At 50.9% G+C, this 14,313-nt stretch overlaps 1 protein-coding gene across 6 annotated transcripts in view; it reads right to left on the minus strand.

Moving 5' to 3' along the window:
• The window catches only part of ARID1A (AT-rich interaction domain 1A), an 83,337-nt gene that overhangs the window by 3,517 nt on the left and 65,507 nt on the right, over positions 1-14,313 (minus strand). For 5 of the 6 annotated variants that reach the window (XM_055703750.1, XM_055703752.1, XM_055703751.1 and 2 more), the window contains 12 exons: positions 13,973-14,288; positions 12,588-12,733; positions 12,395-12,504; positions 9,095-9,304; positions 8,345-8,552; positions 4,445-4,577; positions 3,893-4,065; positions 3,566-3,716; positions 3,278-3,409; positions 3,071-3,167; positions 697-1,570; positions 265-395 (listed from right to left, as the gene is read on the minus strand). In XM_055703750.1, coding sequence (XP_055559725.1) covers positions 265-395; positions 697-1,570; positions 3,071-3,167; positions 3,278-3,409; positions 3,566-3,716; positions 3,893-4,065; positions 4,445-4,577; positions 8,345-8,552; positions 9,095-9,304; positions 12,395-12,504; positions 12,588-12,733; positions 13,973-14,288 — 2,681 coding nt within the window. The remainder of the gene's footprint in view (positions 1-264; positions 396-696; positions 1,571-3,070; positions 3,168-3,277; positions 3,410-3,565; positions 3,717-3,892; positions 4,066-4,444; positions 4,578-8,344; positions 8,553-9,094; positions 9,305-12,394; positions 12,505-12,587; positions 12,734-13,972; positions 14,289-14,313) is intronic. The other variant, XM_055703747.1, reaches the window with a different exon arrangement.

Raw genomic sequence — 14,313 nt, forward strand, 5'->3', positions numbered from 1 at the left:
CCTCCCCATCCCCACTGCTTTTCACCTCCTCTGTTCCAGAGGCACCCCAGCTCGCCAGAGCGCACACACACTTGCACACCAACTAACGTGTAAATGACACGGGCCAGCAGGCCACCAGCGCGCAGCCACCCAGGCCCGGTGTGCTCCGTGGGGACGGGGACGCCTGGCCCCGCCAGGGCACGAGCTGCGTGTCGCCACCTCGCTGGCGGAAACCCTGTGAAACCAGCACTTCAAAGACCTGCACCGGAGAGCATCTGCACCCACCTGGCTGAGGTTGAAGGTCATTATGCTGTTGTCATCATAGAGCAGGATGTTTATGGTATCTAAGGCCCACGTACTTTCAGCTAGCAGCCCGGACTTCAGAGACATCATCACTCTCCAGGCTTCAGGAGTTCCTGTAACATAAACACATGATACTTCCAGCTCCTGCAGTTTAAAAACAAAAAGGAGATATTTGATACTGCTTTTTGGACCCAGGAAGAGCAGAGCCTGTTTGAGATGACGTACAGATTGTATAGACCAGCGATCTTTCCACAGACAACGCCAAAACGATGTCTGAAAACACAACTAACCTGCAAAAACGTAATTCTTTCCAAGCCAGCAGATCCCTCCCACTCGGCAGTGCTGTACCAAAGGGTAATGGCAGCATCCACCCCCTTGACAGGCACAAGCAGAAAAGTAGGAATATCCTCTTACCTATATCTTTTGCTGTCAGCCGTCTTCTCTGCTTCAACACAGGTTGCGTAGCTTCTACTGATCCCGGAGGGAAGGTGATGTCTCGTCGGATCATGGGAGGCTGTACAGCTGCTGGTGTTATGTGCGAGGCGGGGACCGGCGGTCCTGCCTTCTGCATTTTCATCCCCGAGTGCAGGAATGGAGATTTACTGGGAGAAGTGCGATTCTCCAGAGGTCTGGGCAGAGGTGCTGGGCTGGATACCTGAGGAATGTGATTCTGCATGCTAGGGGGGGTCTGGTAGTTAGACTGGGGGGGCCTAGTCATTGGGGGCACGGGGGCAGAGGGACCATAGGGAGGTTGCCGGTTCCCGTGGGAAGGCCATGGTCCCTCGTGGTTGACCCTCTGGTCTGAATGCAGAATTTCATCTGTTCGAGTCACTCCGTGATAGGCAGGCCCCTGGGGCGCAGAGCCGGTGCTCTGCCGGTTCGGATAGCTGTACCCTATTTCGTTGCGCCCTTGCCACATGGCGCCTTGCTGCGGGCCCTCTGGAGCAGACTGGATGGGACCACCCATCATCTGAGGAGGCATGTTCTGCTGAGCATTGGAGCCTGGGGGAGCCGAGACCCTGTCTCTGCCAAATTGGAATGGGAACTGGTTCTGCGGCCCTCCGGCGGATCGGCGGTCAGCAGCAGGGTAGGTACTCCCGTACTGGTTATACAGGTCCTGCTGCGGCGAGGGCTGTGCGCTTTGCTGCTGGCTCGGCTGCTGGCTCTGTGCTGGGGGCAGCTGCTGCTGCGCCTGCCCCTGCCCGGCGCTGTACGGCACGTTGTACATCTCCCCTTCGTGTCGCTTGGCGGGCGGGCCGTAGCTGCCATCCATCGGTCGCTTGTAATTCTACAGGGACAAGAAAGACATGGACAACGTGAGGTGATCTACTCGGAAAAGCCACCCAAACCCCAGCGGGCAGAGCTACTCAGAGCCAGAGGGTGCCCCTCAGCACGGCCTGGAAGAGGACAAGACTTGTCTCCCTGTTTGCCGTACCCAGGGTGAAGCTGGACCAGCCTTTCGTTTTCACAAGCCAAGACCAATTCCTTGCGGCTGGCTGGGCAGTTTCCTTGTGGATTCTACAAGGGTGCCTTGGGGGAGAAGTCTGCCCACAGAAAGGAGCTTTCTGTAGAAAAGACTCAGTTCTACTAAACGTTCACCACAAACCACGCTGTGCACAGGTACTAGTTTCCTTTCACATCCAGGAATTTTATTAGACCCTGTTTCTCTTGTATTTCCCAGAAAAGGCAGGTTTCTGCTGCATCAAACAAGATGCATTAAAAACCGTTGTTTTCAGCTGTTGTTAAACTTCCTGCTTCTTCCTTTGCTGTAGATCTCAAAACACATCACTGAGAGGAGCAAGAGCTATTCTCCCCTGCGCTTTTTTTAAGTGCAAATGGAGAAAACAGTCAATTGCTGAGACAAAATGAAAATCCAAGATCCCTCTTGCCTCCGAAGGGCTGTGCTCTAGCTGCTATACAGTCTGTTCAGAAGCTCCACGGTCATGACTGGCTTCAGATGGAGCTCTAGGGCTTCAAAGATGACAAGTACCAGAGTAACTCGAACTCTTGGCTCCGAGCCCCATGGCTCTGGTTGCAGAGCCAAACTGCAGAGCAATTGGAATTATTCTTAGCACAGCTCAGCGAGTGCCCTCTCTACAGTCTCCTAAACCAGAGGACTCAAAATTATCAGGAAAACATTATGGGTCCTGGCACTGACTCAAAGAGCAAGCCATATATAAAGATTAAGGAAACAGATATATGTTCATTCAAACTCTGTCCTTAAACAAACCTGATGGTTTTGAGAACAGGGAGCAGGAGGCAGCCGAGGAGCAGGGGGCTGAAGCCTCTGCCTGCAGGCTCAGCAAGACAAAGGCACAAAATAACCCCAACCCTGGGTTCTGCAGAATGATCCACCTGCAACAGCTCCCCAGAATGATCAAGGACTTCCTCTGAACAAACTTATCCGACCACTTGGACCAAAAGTGTTGCAGAAACACGATGGGATTCAGAAAGTTCCAGAGGGGCAGAGAAGCCCAGTAAAGCTTCCTCATCTCCTGCTGCCTGACCGAGTGTGCACGTCTGAAAACTACACAACCCCCATTCTAAGAATATTGTTTTGCTGATGCAACATTGGAAATGCCAATTAAAAAATTTATTTTTTTTTTAATTAGTTTAAATAATTTGAAAACTGGGGGGGAAAAAAAAGCACCTGTATAAGGTACTTCATTCTACACATTCATAAAGCAAACACACAGCCCAGTGCATTGTCATCCTCCCCTTTTCACATGTTTCAGAGATAAAATTCTTCTGTCTCTCAGTCAAACAATCAAACTTTCAGGTAACTTACCTGCTGTTGCTGTTGATACATGGTAGTTTGCTGGCTAGGGAAGGGGCTGCCCGAGGATGTGCCTTGAGTGGAGAATTGATTGCCATAGGAATCATGTCTGGAGAAGAAATAGATGCGTTACTTGTCTGATCAGATGCATGCTTCACTGTCCCAGCCTCAGAGCTCTCTAACCGGGAAGAGCGGTTTGTGGCAACACCCTGCACAGACCTTTGCTGCTGCTGCTGCTGCTGCGGGTAGCGGCTGGGAGAGTACATCCCCGATTCAGGGGTGGAAGGCATGATGTTTGGCTGCGGCGTTCCGGTTGCTAAGTTGCCCTCAGGTCCCATGCCGGGCTCCGTCCTACATGGAAACAAAGAGGAAAACCCCACACGTCCGCTTAAATTCACCCTTGGTCCTCAAATGGAAAAGGATGCTCAGCGAAGTCGCGGTAGCGGAGACAGGAATCATTTCACATGAGCCAAGCAAACCAGGATCTCACCAGGTTCAAGTACCCACCTCACCCTGTCGTAAGGACCTCCGTAGGAATAGTGTTGCCGCTGTCCCATGGCCATGTTACCCATCCCTGGACCTGCAGCACGATTGTAAGGGTCACCCATACCACTGTTGGGGCCCTGCCCTGAGGACATGAAGGGATCGCTTCCTGGAGCTGAAATATTGAAAGAAAGATCAATAAATGTTGTCTACCTCTGCCTTAGAAAGATACATCCCATCTCCCAGGGAAGAAGGGCAAGCAGAAGGTCTCCTACAGCACATTCCAGCATACGGCCAGATACAGGGATTAGTGCTCAAGGAGCAAAGGGAGAGCACACAAGGACTTCTCACCTTTCCTCATACTGCTGTAAGGATCTTTATTTGGCTCGTAAGACATGCGACCCATCATGTCGGAGGTATTCATGCTGGGCTGGTACCCTGGATTTGGAGTCATGGAGTTCCGTTTCTGGAACGCAGGATCACTACCATCTGCAAAGGCATCCTGAAGGCCCACCGAGTTACTCCTGATTCAAAAAAAACCAAAACAACCCACAAACACAAGATTATAGAGGTCCATGATGCTCCTCACGATACTTTTCTCCACATATTTGCCTCTCAGGTGCTGCTATCCCCTACAAGGGCCACAGCCACACTCCTCCAACAGAGCTGTGAAGAACTGCCCTTCTACAACACTGTCCTCAAGACCAACCCCAAAAGTAATGATTATTCACCCACAGATGCAGAGCCAACAACGCTGCTGTGCGCCGTTAACAGAGGAGCGACGCCACAGAGCCCCACCGAACAGGTATCAAGCCTCCTGCCATCTGTACTAACGACCCAGAAGTGACCTGACATTCACAGCTTGCATCCAGCACAGCAGCAGAGGGTGCGATGCTTTCGTACCTGATGCCTGGCAAAGGGGGCATCTGACTGTGTGGCGTTGACGCTGGAGTTGGTGGCTTCAAGTCTCCTCCTTCTGCCATGGAGCTGCTGGTGGACTGAGGTGTCTGAGGACCCTGCATTGAGCCTGAACCCGCTGCAAGAACAGAAACGTGGCGTAAGCAGCTTGGCACCCTACAGATGCGACCCAGAACATCAGCCTTGAGAACAGAGAGCAAGAGTCCTTCAAGAAAGAGACAGATGAAATATGGCCAAAAAAGCACAAGGAGCTTGACATCTCAAGGACATACTGGGCCAGGCTTCCCAGAAGAACCACGTACAGTAATCTAAAGCTGAGAGGACATGTTCATTTTGATCACGCCTTCATTCTTAACCACATTCCCTCTCGTATGCCGTGCCACCGCTGCGGCACTGTGCTGTGTTGCCCAAGCTATCCAGCTTCAAAGGCTGATGCTTCCCACACAGCCGGGAATACGGTGCTTCTCGCCAAGCGACAACCACTGACCCATCACCTTCACGCTCTTTTCAGCCCAGAAAGAAGGTGGGTTTGAGCCCTCTCCTGGAAGCCTCACAACCTGCCTAGCGATGGAAACTCCAGCACGTTGGCTGCAGTCACCAAGTGACTCTGAACAAGGCTCCTCTGTCTGCTCTGCCCTTCGAGAGGGGTTAATTCATGCAGGTTAATGCAAGCACCACTCCCAAGGATTCCTGGAACAGGGAATGCCGGAGATGCCGGATCTTTCACTGAATGACAAAACCCGTCCAGCAAGTTCCCTGGCTCTTAGGGGTTGCTTTACACTACAGTAAGCTTTCATCAAGAATCCCAGACTGGCATGTGCAATCCAGCTGTGCCGCCAGCTCCAGGAGCTCTCCTCTGCCCTGGATCGCTGTGACAGCGTCAGCTCTCAGGTTCATATGCTCCTCGCAGCTGGCAAGAGCTGAACTCTTAATTAATGTTTCCATTAGTTACCATCCCCAGCACCCGATATCCCTCAGCTTCAGCCCTGCTGGTTGATGAGTCATTTCAGCTATTCATTAAAATCCTCCGAGGTCACGTCCAGGGCATGTTTGTTTACACCCCACCTTCCTGGCACCCTGTCCTCTCCTCCGCGACTCCCTCCCAGCCCGGGGAGGTCTCGGGAGAAGGAAGGGCAGAGGCAAGCTCAGCGGGGAGGCTCCATTGACGGGTCCTCCCCGCCGTTCTCCCTCCCGCGCCAGCCTCAGCACCGGTTCAGCTCCACTCGCTTCCCCCAGGAATTCGTCGCTCGGCTCAGTTTGTCACGCTGGCATCGGCAGGAAGAGGCCTGGAGACATTCCCTGCCTCGCTGCCATTTGGTGTTTGTCCCCACCCCCTGCCGTCCCTCCCACTCACAAATTTACACACAGTTGGAGCCGGGCCAGTTCCATGCTCTGGGAATTAAAACCCAACAGCAGGCTGATTACACCTCCCCGGGGACACGCCGCGCTTTGCGAGCGGGAACCCAAAAAGGTTTGCAGGAAACCCCCACCGAGTGCCCACGAGGCAATCCCCACTCTGGCCCTTCTCCCAACACTTCTGGGGTTTTGGGTTATGAACACACACACACCACGGCGACAGCTCCGGCACCAAGAGCTCTACCTAGATGTCCCGCAAAAGAGATTGCCGATGCTCTGCAGCCTCCAAAAGTGCCTAACGAAGAACCGTGAGGCACGATTTGCAGCGTTCACAAAGTTACACCGTAGTTCCATTGACAGACCGGGCTGAAACGAAGTGGACGCCAACAGGTTATAAAGTCTGCAAGGAGAGCAAAGCACGTGTCCATGCAGGATGACAGAGCCCTTCACCCAAATGATGGGACTTCAGAACGCGCCCCTGTTGTCCAGGGCAGTTGTTCTCCGTAAGGGCGAGTTGTTGGGAGACAGCCCACCCTCCGCATGTGCAAGCCTGGAGGATGCTGCTTCAGCACGTCCCTGGAAGGACGGTGCCCACAGTGGCACTCAGTGCTCCTCTGAGGCTCTGAAGCCTGGGGCTGGGGTTAGGAGAGCGATTTGTGCCGTGCCCTACACCCTCAGCTCCTGCCCAACAAGAGAGAGGAAGAAAAGGAAAGTGAAAGAGGAGCACCAACACGCTGAGTGATACGGCTTAAAGGATCAGAGCAACCAACCATGCTCAGGGCTGCCTCTGCATACTCCTAGTCTGGAGTCAAACAAGTGGAGAGCACAGTTTAAGTAGGGAATACAACACTGTCCTCTCGCAGTAGGAACCAAACCTGTGGACCAAGCCAGCAGAGCTGCACAGCCGTGCAGAGTGTGGGACCGCAGCCCTGCGTGTTCCTCTCACCGATGTGCTGAAGGCAAAGACCACCTGTGCCGCAGCCCAGAGGGCAACTGGTGACCTTCACACTCCACCCTATCAGCTAAACCAAAATAAAAATCAACGCACCATCTAATCCCTTCTGACAGGCACCTAGCGCTACAAGAAGTTTTAAGTGGCTTCCTCGAAGTCTCAGCCTTCGCCAAATAAACTCCAAATGCTCTTAACATCTTTGTTCTGCTGCCTAGTATCTCAGGGGAGCAAGAAAGAGGTTTTGGAAAGAAAGGGGGGATAGATTTGTGGTCTGGTTTAAGTGGAACTCAGACACCACTTCAGACAGAAGTTTAGTCTAATGACACAAAAGTTGCTTTCTCTTGCAGAAGACACCAGGGCTGAAGCTACACTGGGACAGGTTTCCCGGCTGGTGAAAAGACAAAGATCTAGTTCTTTAAAAAACCAGAATATTCGGACAAGCATGCTGTCGATCAAGGGCTTAGCAGGGCTGAGACACAACTGCAGTACAATCAAAAAAGGGTTCGTTATTCCACTCCTCAGGAGCTAGACCAAGATGATGCCAGGTTTCAGAACCAAAAAGGCATTTTTTGCAAACATTACAAAAACTTCAAAGCAGATGAAGTTTTTATTTCACCTACATGAACAGGCTCCTGACCAGAAAAAGCATCTGAAGGTTTTACTTAGAAGACAAACTGGAAAACTCAAGTGTAAAGGGTTGGCAAGTTCAGCTGCAAATTCAAGCAATGAACTCAATGCAAACGAGACAGAAGCGATCAGACTTTCCGAAGACGAAAGAGTACAGCATGCACTGTGTCCTGGTTTCAGCTGGGATGTTTTCTCTCTTTTTTTTTTTCTTTCTTTTTATTTCATAAATCTGAATTGAACACTATGCTTAAGCATTCAGAAACTGGAGCACCCCATCAAATTTGAAACAACAGACGTTATTTTAAAGGGCTTGATTTCCAGAGCATCCAACTTGTAATAGGCTTACAATGCACCCTGTGCATTGAAAACAGAGAAAACAAAGCCTCAGAAAGTTCTCGCTGTCTCCTGCTGAAGACAGAAAGAAGTAATTCACAAGGAAGATGAGTGCACACCCACATTAAGCAGTTACTCCCAGAAGGTAACACTTGCATAGGCAAAACAAGCCCCAGTTTTCTAGCAAGTTCCCAAAGCTAAGCAGTAGCAACAAGGGCTGCTGTTAAAATACGCCAAGATCACCTTGTGGGGTTAACTCCAGACTTCCCTCTCCACCAGATCCTCACAAGGCAGCGAGGTACTAGCAGGTACAGAGCTGGGTGTGTATGGGGGTGTCTGTATTTTTAGGTTTTCCTTTTTCTTAAACTTAGTATAGAGGTGGGACACACAAAACCTAAACTATCCCAAGCAGCTTCACTTATTCCCAGTATCATTCACACCCACATTACAGAAGCATTTAATCTACACAACCAGAGAACAGCCAGTTAGAAACAGACACGGGCTTTGGGGAAGTTTGGAACTAGTCTGGCCCACAGCACGTGGAGGTGGGTGTACGGTGCCAGAGATCCCCCGGCTCCAACACGCAGTGCACACCGTAAACCGGTGGCTCAACTCACCTGGAGATGGCGGTTGGATCTTGGTCTGAGACTTCTTTGAATCAGCAGCTGCAAAGATATCTGGAGGGGGGTCTTCACCTCGCTCAATCTTGCACTCAAAGGCATAGAGACACTGGATGTACTGCTTCTTCAAAGAACTAGCTGCACTGCTGGATGTGCCCACATTGAGATTTGTGGCCAACTCGCGCCATTTCTTGTTTTTGTTGACCTGCACAACCAAACAAGAAGCTCTAACTCAACATCCCAGCTACTTTTCCTCCCAAGAAGTTTTCTGGGGAGGAACCAACGCTCCGCAGCTAACAAAGGATGCAATAAGGGCTAAGCAGAGCAGTGAACTAGTTCAAAAACCAGTTCAAAACTGGTCAAATATTAGTAAACTGTCTTCCTCACCTACAGCACACTTTTCAAACAGGGACAGTTTGCTAATCAAATTAGCCATGAGGTCAATTGACAGCCTGATGCAACGACAAAGACTGTGTCACCAATCTTTGCACTGGGCAAAGCAGAGGGGAAAAAAAGCCCCTGGATCCCCCCCAGGCTGTTCTCCAACCAGACAGTGGGAGAGCAGACGTGTGGCTTCACTGCCAGGATGCTGGGTTACCTAAGCATGATTTTTAAGAAATAGATAGGAAATAAACACAGCTAAAGGAAAAGTCACGGCTTACACTTAGGTACAAAGCTAACTCTGAATTGTCTTGCCCGTCGGCCCCGAATACACACATGCGGTCGCCACCAGTGGTGGGCACTCACCTGAGTCAATCCTCCGATCTCCTTCACAGAGATGTAGAGCCTGTAGAGGTCCAAGGGTTTCCTGCCCACCGCTGGGAGGTTTGTCATACCCATGGCCTTCTCCTCAGTGAAGGCCAGGTAACGATCCACCCAGATCTTCCTCTCCGGCTCGCCACCCAGCTCATAGAGTTTGGTGATCTTCTCATTGGTTGTAGTAGAGGAACTGGACTTCTAGGAGAAGGAAAGAGAGATCAGGACTGAGCAGCACAAAAGCAGCCAGGTCACAGCTGAGATGGTTTCAAAAAAGCACTTAGGTAAGAGTTCAGTCCTGCTGTTATATTGCTTTATATTATTTATATATATTTATAACAGCTATATATTAGACCTCTGCTCATCTCAGACCAACATCGGGCAAGTACTGCTTAACAAAAGGTATCGCAAAACCAGCTGCTACTCAGGGAATTCACAGAATATATATTTTTAATAAGCAAAAGGTTTCAGGAATGCTAAAGAAACCAAACCATCCTCAAGGAGACTTTGCAGAGAGCCATCTCTGAGACATGCTTTGTGGGCTTATTTGCTAAATATGTGAGAAAACATCACATTCAACTGCACATGAGATTCTCCATGGCTGCTGCACTCGGCCAGGGTGAATACTGCTCTCTGGTTACTCTCTTCTCTTACCCAAACGGTAGATGCCAGGTTAAACTGACACTAAACACTGAAAAGGAATAAAAATGAACATGCCTCAAGGAAAAATAAAGACCAGAGACACCTGTTTGACAAATGTGTGGTCCCCCCCAAAGACCATCTCTCTTCCCTTGCCTATTCACTGACAAGTGCAGAAATATCCGGCTACCCAGAGGCGACGCGAGCTCCCGTACTGGTTTGCTACCACTGGTGTATCAGGATCCAGGAAGGCATCACCAGAATTTGGAAAACACGTTTACAATTACGAAGTACAAGTATCACACACTAGTTCCTACACATCTGGTTCAGTGAATTGTCCCGGTGTCTACTTAAGAGGCAAAACCTGAGGGTCCTGCCTCGTGCCTTGCTTCCTCCAAGTCTTCTGGTGTAACGCATGAGCGTGTTATTTTGTCTTTCACCCCCTGGATCACATACACTTGGAGTAAAGGCAGGAACGATGATGTTCTAGATGAACCCCTGCGCCCAAGGCTGTGTGTATTCGTTAGCACATGAGATAATCCTCAAACAGCGCAGACCAAGAGGACAGAACAACCCTTATTTGTAGCTTCTGGCATCTCCCAGCCCACGAGCATTCAAGTCCTTGTTTGTCATAAATAGGCAGATGCCAGAACACATGAGCAGAAGTAAGAGATCCTCTGAGTCTTCCTGCAGACCGCTGGTGGTACACGTATCAAACTCGCAGAGCATTTTTTTCCTTCAAGTAGCAAAAGAGGAGACTACAGGCTCAGAAGCTGCTTTTTTGGTGGTTCTTTTGAAACTGGTAGCAGTAATGCAAAGAAAAACACTCCCTGGAGAACTTGTTTGCCTCCCTCTTCTGGCTTTAGTACAGGATTAGTAAGAGATTTGTTTGTGAAACAACTGTAACACTTTAGTGTACCACCTCCCAGCCGAGAGGTGATAACTGACTAGCTCCAAGCCTACACCAGAAGCACACTCAGGTTTGTTTACACTTCTTTTGGCAGTTTCACTGTGGCAGGTGATAATTCCTAATAGTAAATTGTTTTGCAAGTGAAATTGATTACTCCCGAAGGACTGGGAAATGCTCCCCTTCATTTCTGAACAGTTTACGAATCCCAGAAATAAAACCCTCAGTTGTTTGAATTCTCCTGATAAAGCACAGAATCACAGAAGGGTTTGGGTTGGAAGGGACCTTCAAGCCCACCCAGTTGCAGCCCCCTGCCCCGGGCAGGGACACCTCCCACCAGCCCAGGGTGCTCCCAGCCCCGTCCAGCCTGGCCTTGGGCACTGCCAGGGACGGGGCACCCACAGCTGCTCGGGGCAGCCTGGGCCAGCGCCTCAGCACCCTCACAGGGAAGAATTTATCCCTAGTATCTCACCTAAATCTACCCTCTTTCAGTGTAAAGCCACCCCCCCTCATCCTGTCGCTACAGGCACTTGTAAAAAGCCCCTCTCCAGCTTTCTTGTCGGCTGCTTTAGGTACTGGAAGCTGCTCGAGGGTCTCCCCGGAGGTTTCCCTGCCCCAGGCTGGACAGCCCCACTCCCAGCCCGCCCGCACAGGAGCGATGCTCCAGCCCTCTGAGCATCCTCGTGGCCTCTGGCCCCGCTCCAGCGGCTCCGTGTCCTTATGCGGGGGCCCAGAGCTGGACCCAGCGCTGCAGGGGGGTCTCAGCAGAGCGGGGCAGAGGGGCAGAATCCCCTCCCTCCAGCTGCCGGCCACGCCGCTGGGGATGCAGCAGCCCAGGGCACGGGTGGCTTGCTGGGCTGCCAGCCCACGCTGCCGGGCCAGGCTGAGCTTCTCATCCACCAGTTCCCCCAAGTCCTCCTCAGGGCCGCTCTCAATCCATTCTCTTGAATTCTCCTCTTGGAACCACTGGCACAGTTAAAGCACAGCCAGGGCTGGACCCATCAAGCATAACTCGCGTTGAATCTGAGCACTTCCACTACACGGTCTTTACACTTCCGATTCAAGGAACAGTCTAACTGGCTACTCACAGGATCTGGACTTGGATAAGGCTGACCTAAAAGGTGCATCTGTCCAAGTACCTTCCCCCCTGTTAAGAAAGGCAAGGCTAGCCCACAACTGAAATAAGAACATATAAATGAGGTGTGCCAGACATCGGCTAGAAATTCTAGATAGAGGCTTGAACTTGGGAGTCAAACAAGGGAGGATGTGTGAATTCTGATCAGAAAAGTCCCTTTCCTGGCCTTACGGAGGGCTAGCGGGTCCCTGGAGTGGATGGGTGGCACAGTTCAGGCTCCTCAAGAACAGTTATTAACACACGTGGGTATTTAGCGGTTTATGGCAAAGATAGCCAGAGCCTCCTCTCACACACACCCACACTCGAGCCTTACTTTAATTACACTCCAAAATGTAACACATCCCAAAAGAGCACACTCCACTCAACTTGCCGCACTCCTGAGTTAGAACCACGGCCGCAAGCAGTAGTGGGATCGTGAACTACAAGGACAACCATGCTAACAAGAGGTCTGTTCAGGGCAAGGAGGACAAATCCGACTGGGTTCCTCTCAGGAACCACACTCACTACAAGGTAGACGTGCTGTTCAACCCAAGTTAATATGCAATGGCTTTATTTCCCTGGATGCTGAAGAGGGTGGGAGTCGTTAAAAACAAAACCCAAAACATTTTACCTTTGACTTGGATTCTGCTTTTGGTGCCCCATCTGCCTTATTGTTCATTTTAGTTGCAGGCGTTAATTTGACGTCCCCAAGACCCATCATTTCAGGGCTTGCTGCCATCCCTAGGGAGTTAAAAGAGGATCGTTAACACCGCTTTTCAACCCAGTACAATGAAATCAACACCCAACAGTCAGCACTGGCTTACCTGCAGAGTTGTTAGCCATATTCCCACCCATCGGATAGGGTGGGCCCTGGGGGTTTATCATGCCAGCCATACTGTTAATTCCCTGCCCGTAAGGAGGTCCAGTGCCCATCATTCCCCCTTGATTCATGTTGGGATAACCAGGAGGCCTGGAGAAAGCAAAGAAGAAACAGCCGCTTACTCCAAACACTAAGTATTAAGATTTCGTCCTTCTAAGGAAGGAGGTTTGCCTAAAGAAACCTTCTGCACAAAGGAAGCAGGGAAGGGACTTTCTCCAGCTCACTTTTCCAGCAAAAGAGCAAGGACGAGGTGCTCTTCTATGGCTTAACTACCCTGGAGCCCCCATTCTCAAAAGGAAAGGGGATGCAAACCATTTTGAAAGAGGGCCCTCAGCTCTGAACGTTTTCACCCTTAGTCTTGCCCTACTACATCCCCAAAGTGAACTTCCTTGCAGCTGTTAAGTTGCCTTTTTGGGGAAGAACCGCTCTGCAAACACTGCAGCCCTTTGCATTTAAGTGAGAATCTGTTATTTGCGCAGACGAACAGTGCTCCAGCCACATTCAACAATTCTTCTTCATCTCTTTCCTTTGTGCTACCCATACGAGCTATGTTAGCGTACGTGCATCAGAAAACCTCACAGACAACCGCTCCTCCAGCTTGTTCCTCAAGAGGTGCGGGCGTTGACGTCTGTACTGGTGTTTGGGAACCTGAGCTCTGGGCAGCAGATCGCAGGAGCAGCCCTTCAATGCCCAGGCAGACAACAAACATCTCCAACAGCTTTAGTGGGGGAACTTGATTTATAAACAAGTTCATGGCTCTCATGGCATTCTGGCAGGCCACACACACCTATTCTGAGACGGGCAATAAAAACCAAAACCCAGCCACAGAAAATGGTTGGGAAGTTCAGTGCTGAATTCCAGCTCCCTTTCCCGCAGCTGCTCATCAAAGCCCTAAAAGGCAGAAGTTCGTCAGACTGGACAAGCGATGCCTGGGTTCAGACAAGCGCAGCTGGGTGGCTGCCTGCTACATTTACGGGCTCTGCCACACACGCAGTGTCTTCGGAATCACTCACGTAATACAGACGACCAAAAAACCAAAAACAACGGAAGGGACCTCAGAGTTAAATAGATTTCACCTACAAATATTAAAAATTCCCTACGCACATCATTAGTGATGCATTCCCCCACACTGCCTCTCCGAGCTTTATGCACTGAACTTTCTTAACACTCAAAGATTGACGAAAAAGCCTCCGAGAAGGGCAAACCTTCTCAGAAGTGTACGGTCAGCGTTGCCCCAGATTTGGGTTACTCCACCCGCTGCTCTGAAACCCAGAGCTGACATGGGGAGGGGACCAACAGAGCCCAGGGGCAACCTCCCTCCTTCCTTACCTGTTCTGGATGGAGTTGGCAGCAGCATGCATGGCGGCGGCGGCCGCTTCTTGTGCTTTACGATTCATGCCGCCCGGTGGGGGGCACATCCCTGTCCCCACCTGAGGTGGCATATTCGCCATGTTCGGTCCGTAAGGTCTGTTCCCCATGGCTGCGTGGCTCATCCTGCCGGGGGGAAGCCCGCTGTACGGTGGCACACCGGTCTGCCCGTGCATCTGGCTCCCTGCTCCCATGGGATTCATGCTTCCTCCCATTCCTGGACTGGGGTAGTTGGCATTGGACATAGCATTGTAGTTTGGCTGCCTGGGATAACCTCCTGAGGAGATAAAAAAAGGGGAAGA

Source organism: Falco cherrug, chromosome 3 (genome assembly GCF_023634085.1).
Source record: "Falco cherrug isolate bFalChe1 chromosome 3, bFalChe1.pri, whole genome shotgun sequence".
In the NCBI taxonomy this organism is placed as follows: Eukaryota; Metazoa; Chordata; class Aves; order Falconiformes; family Falconidae; genus Falco; species Falco cherrug.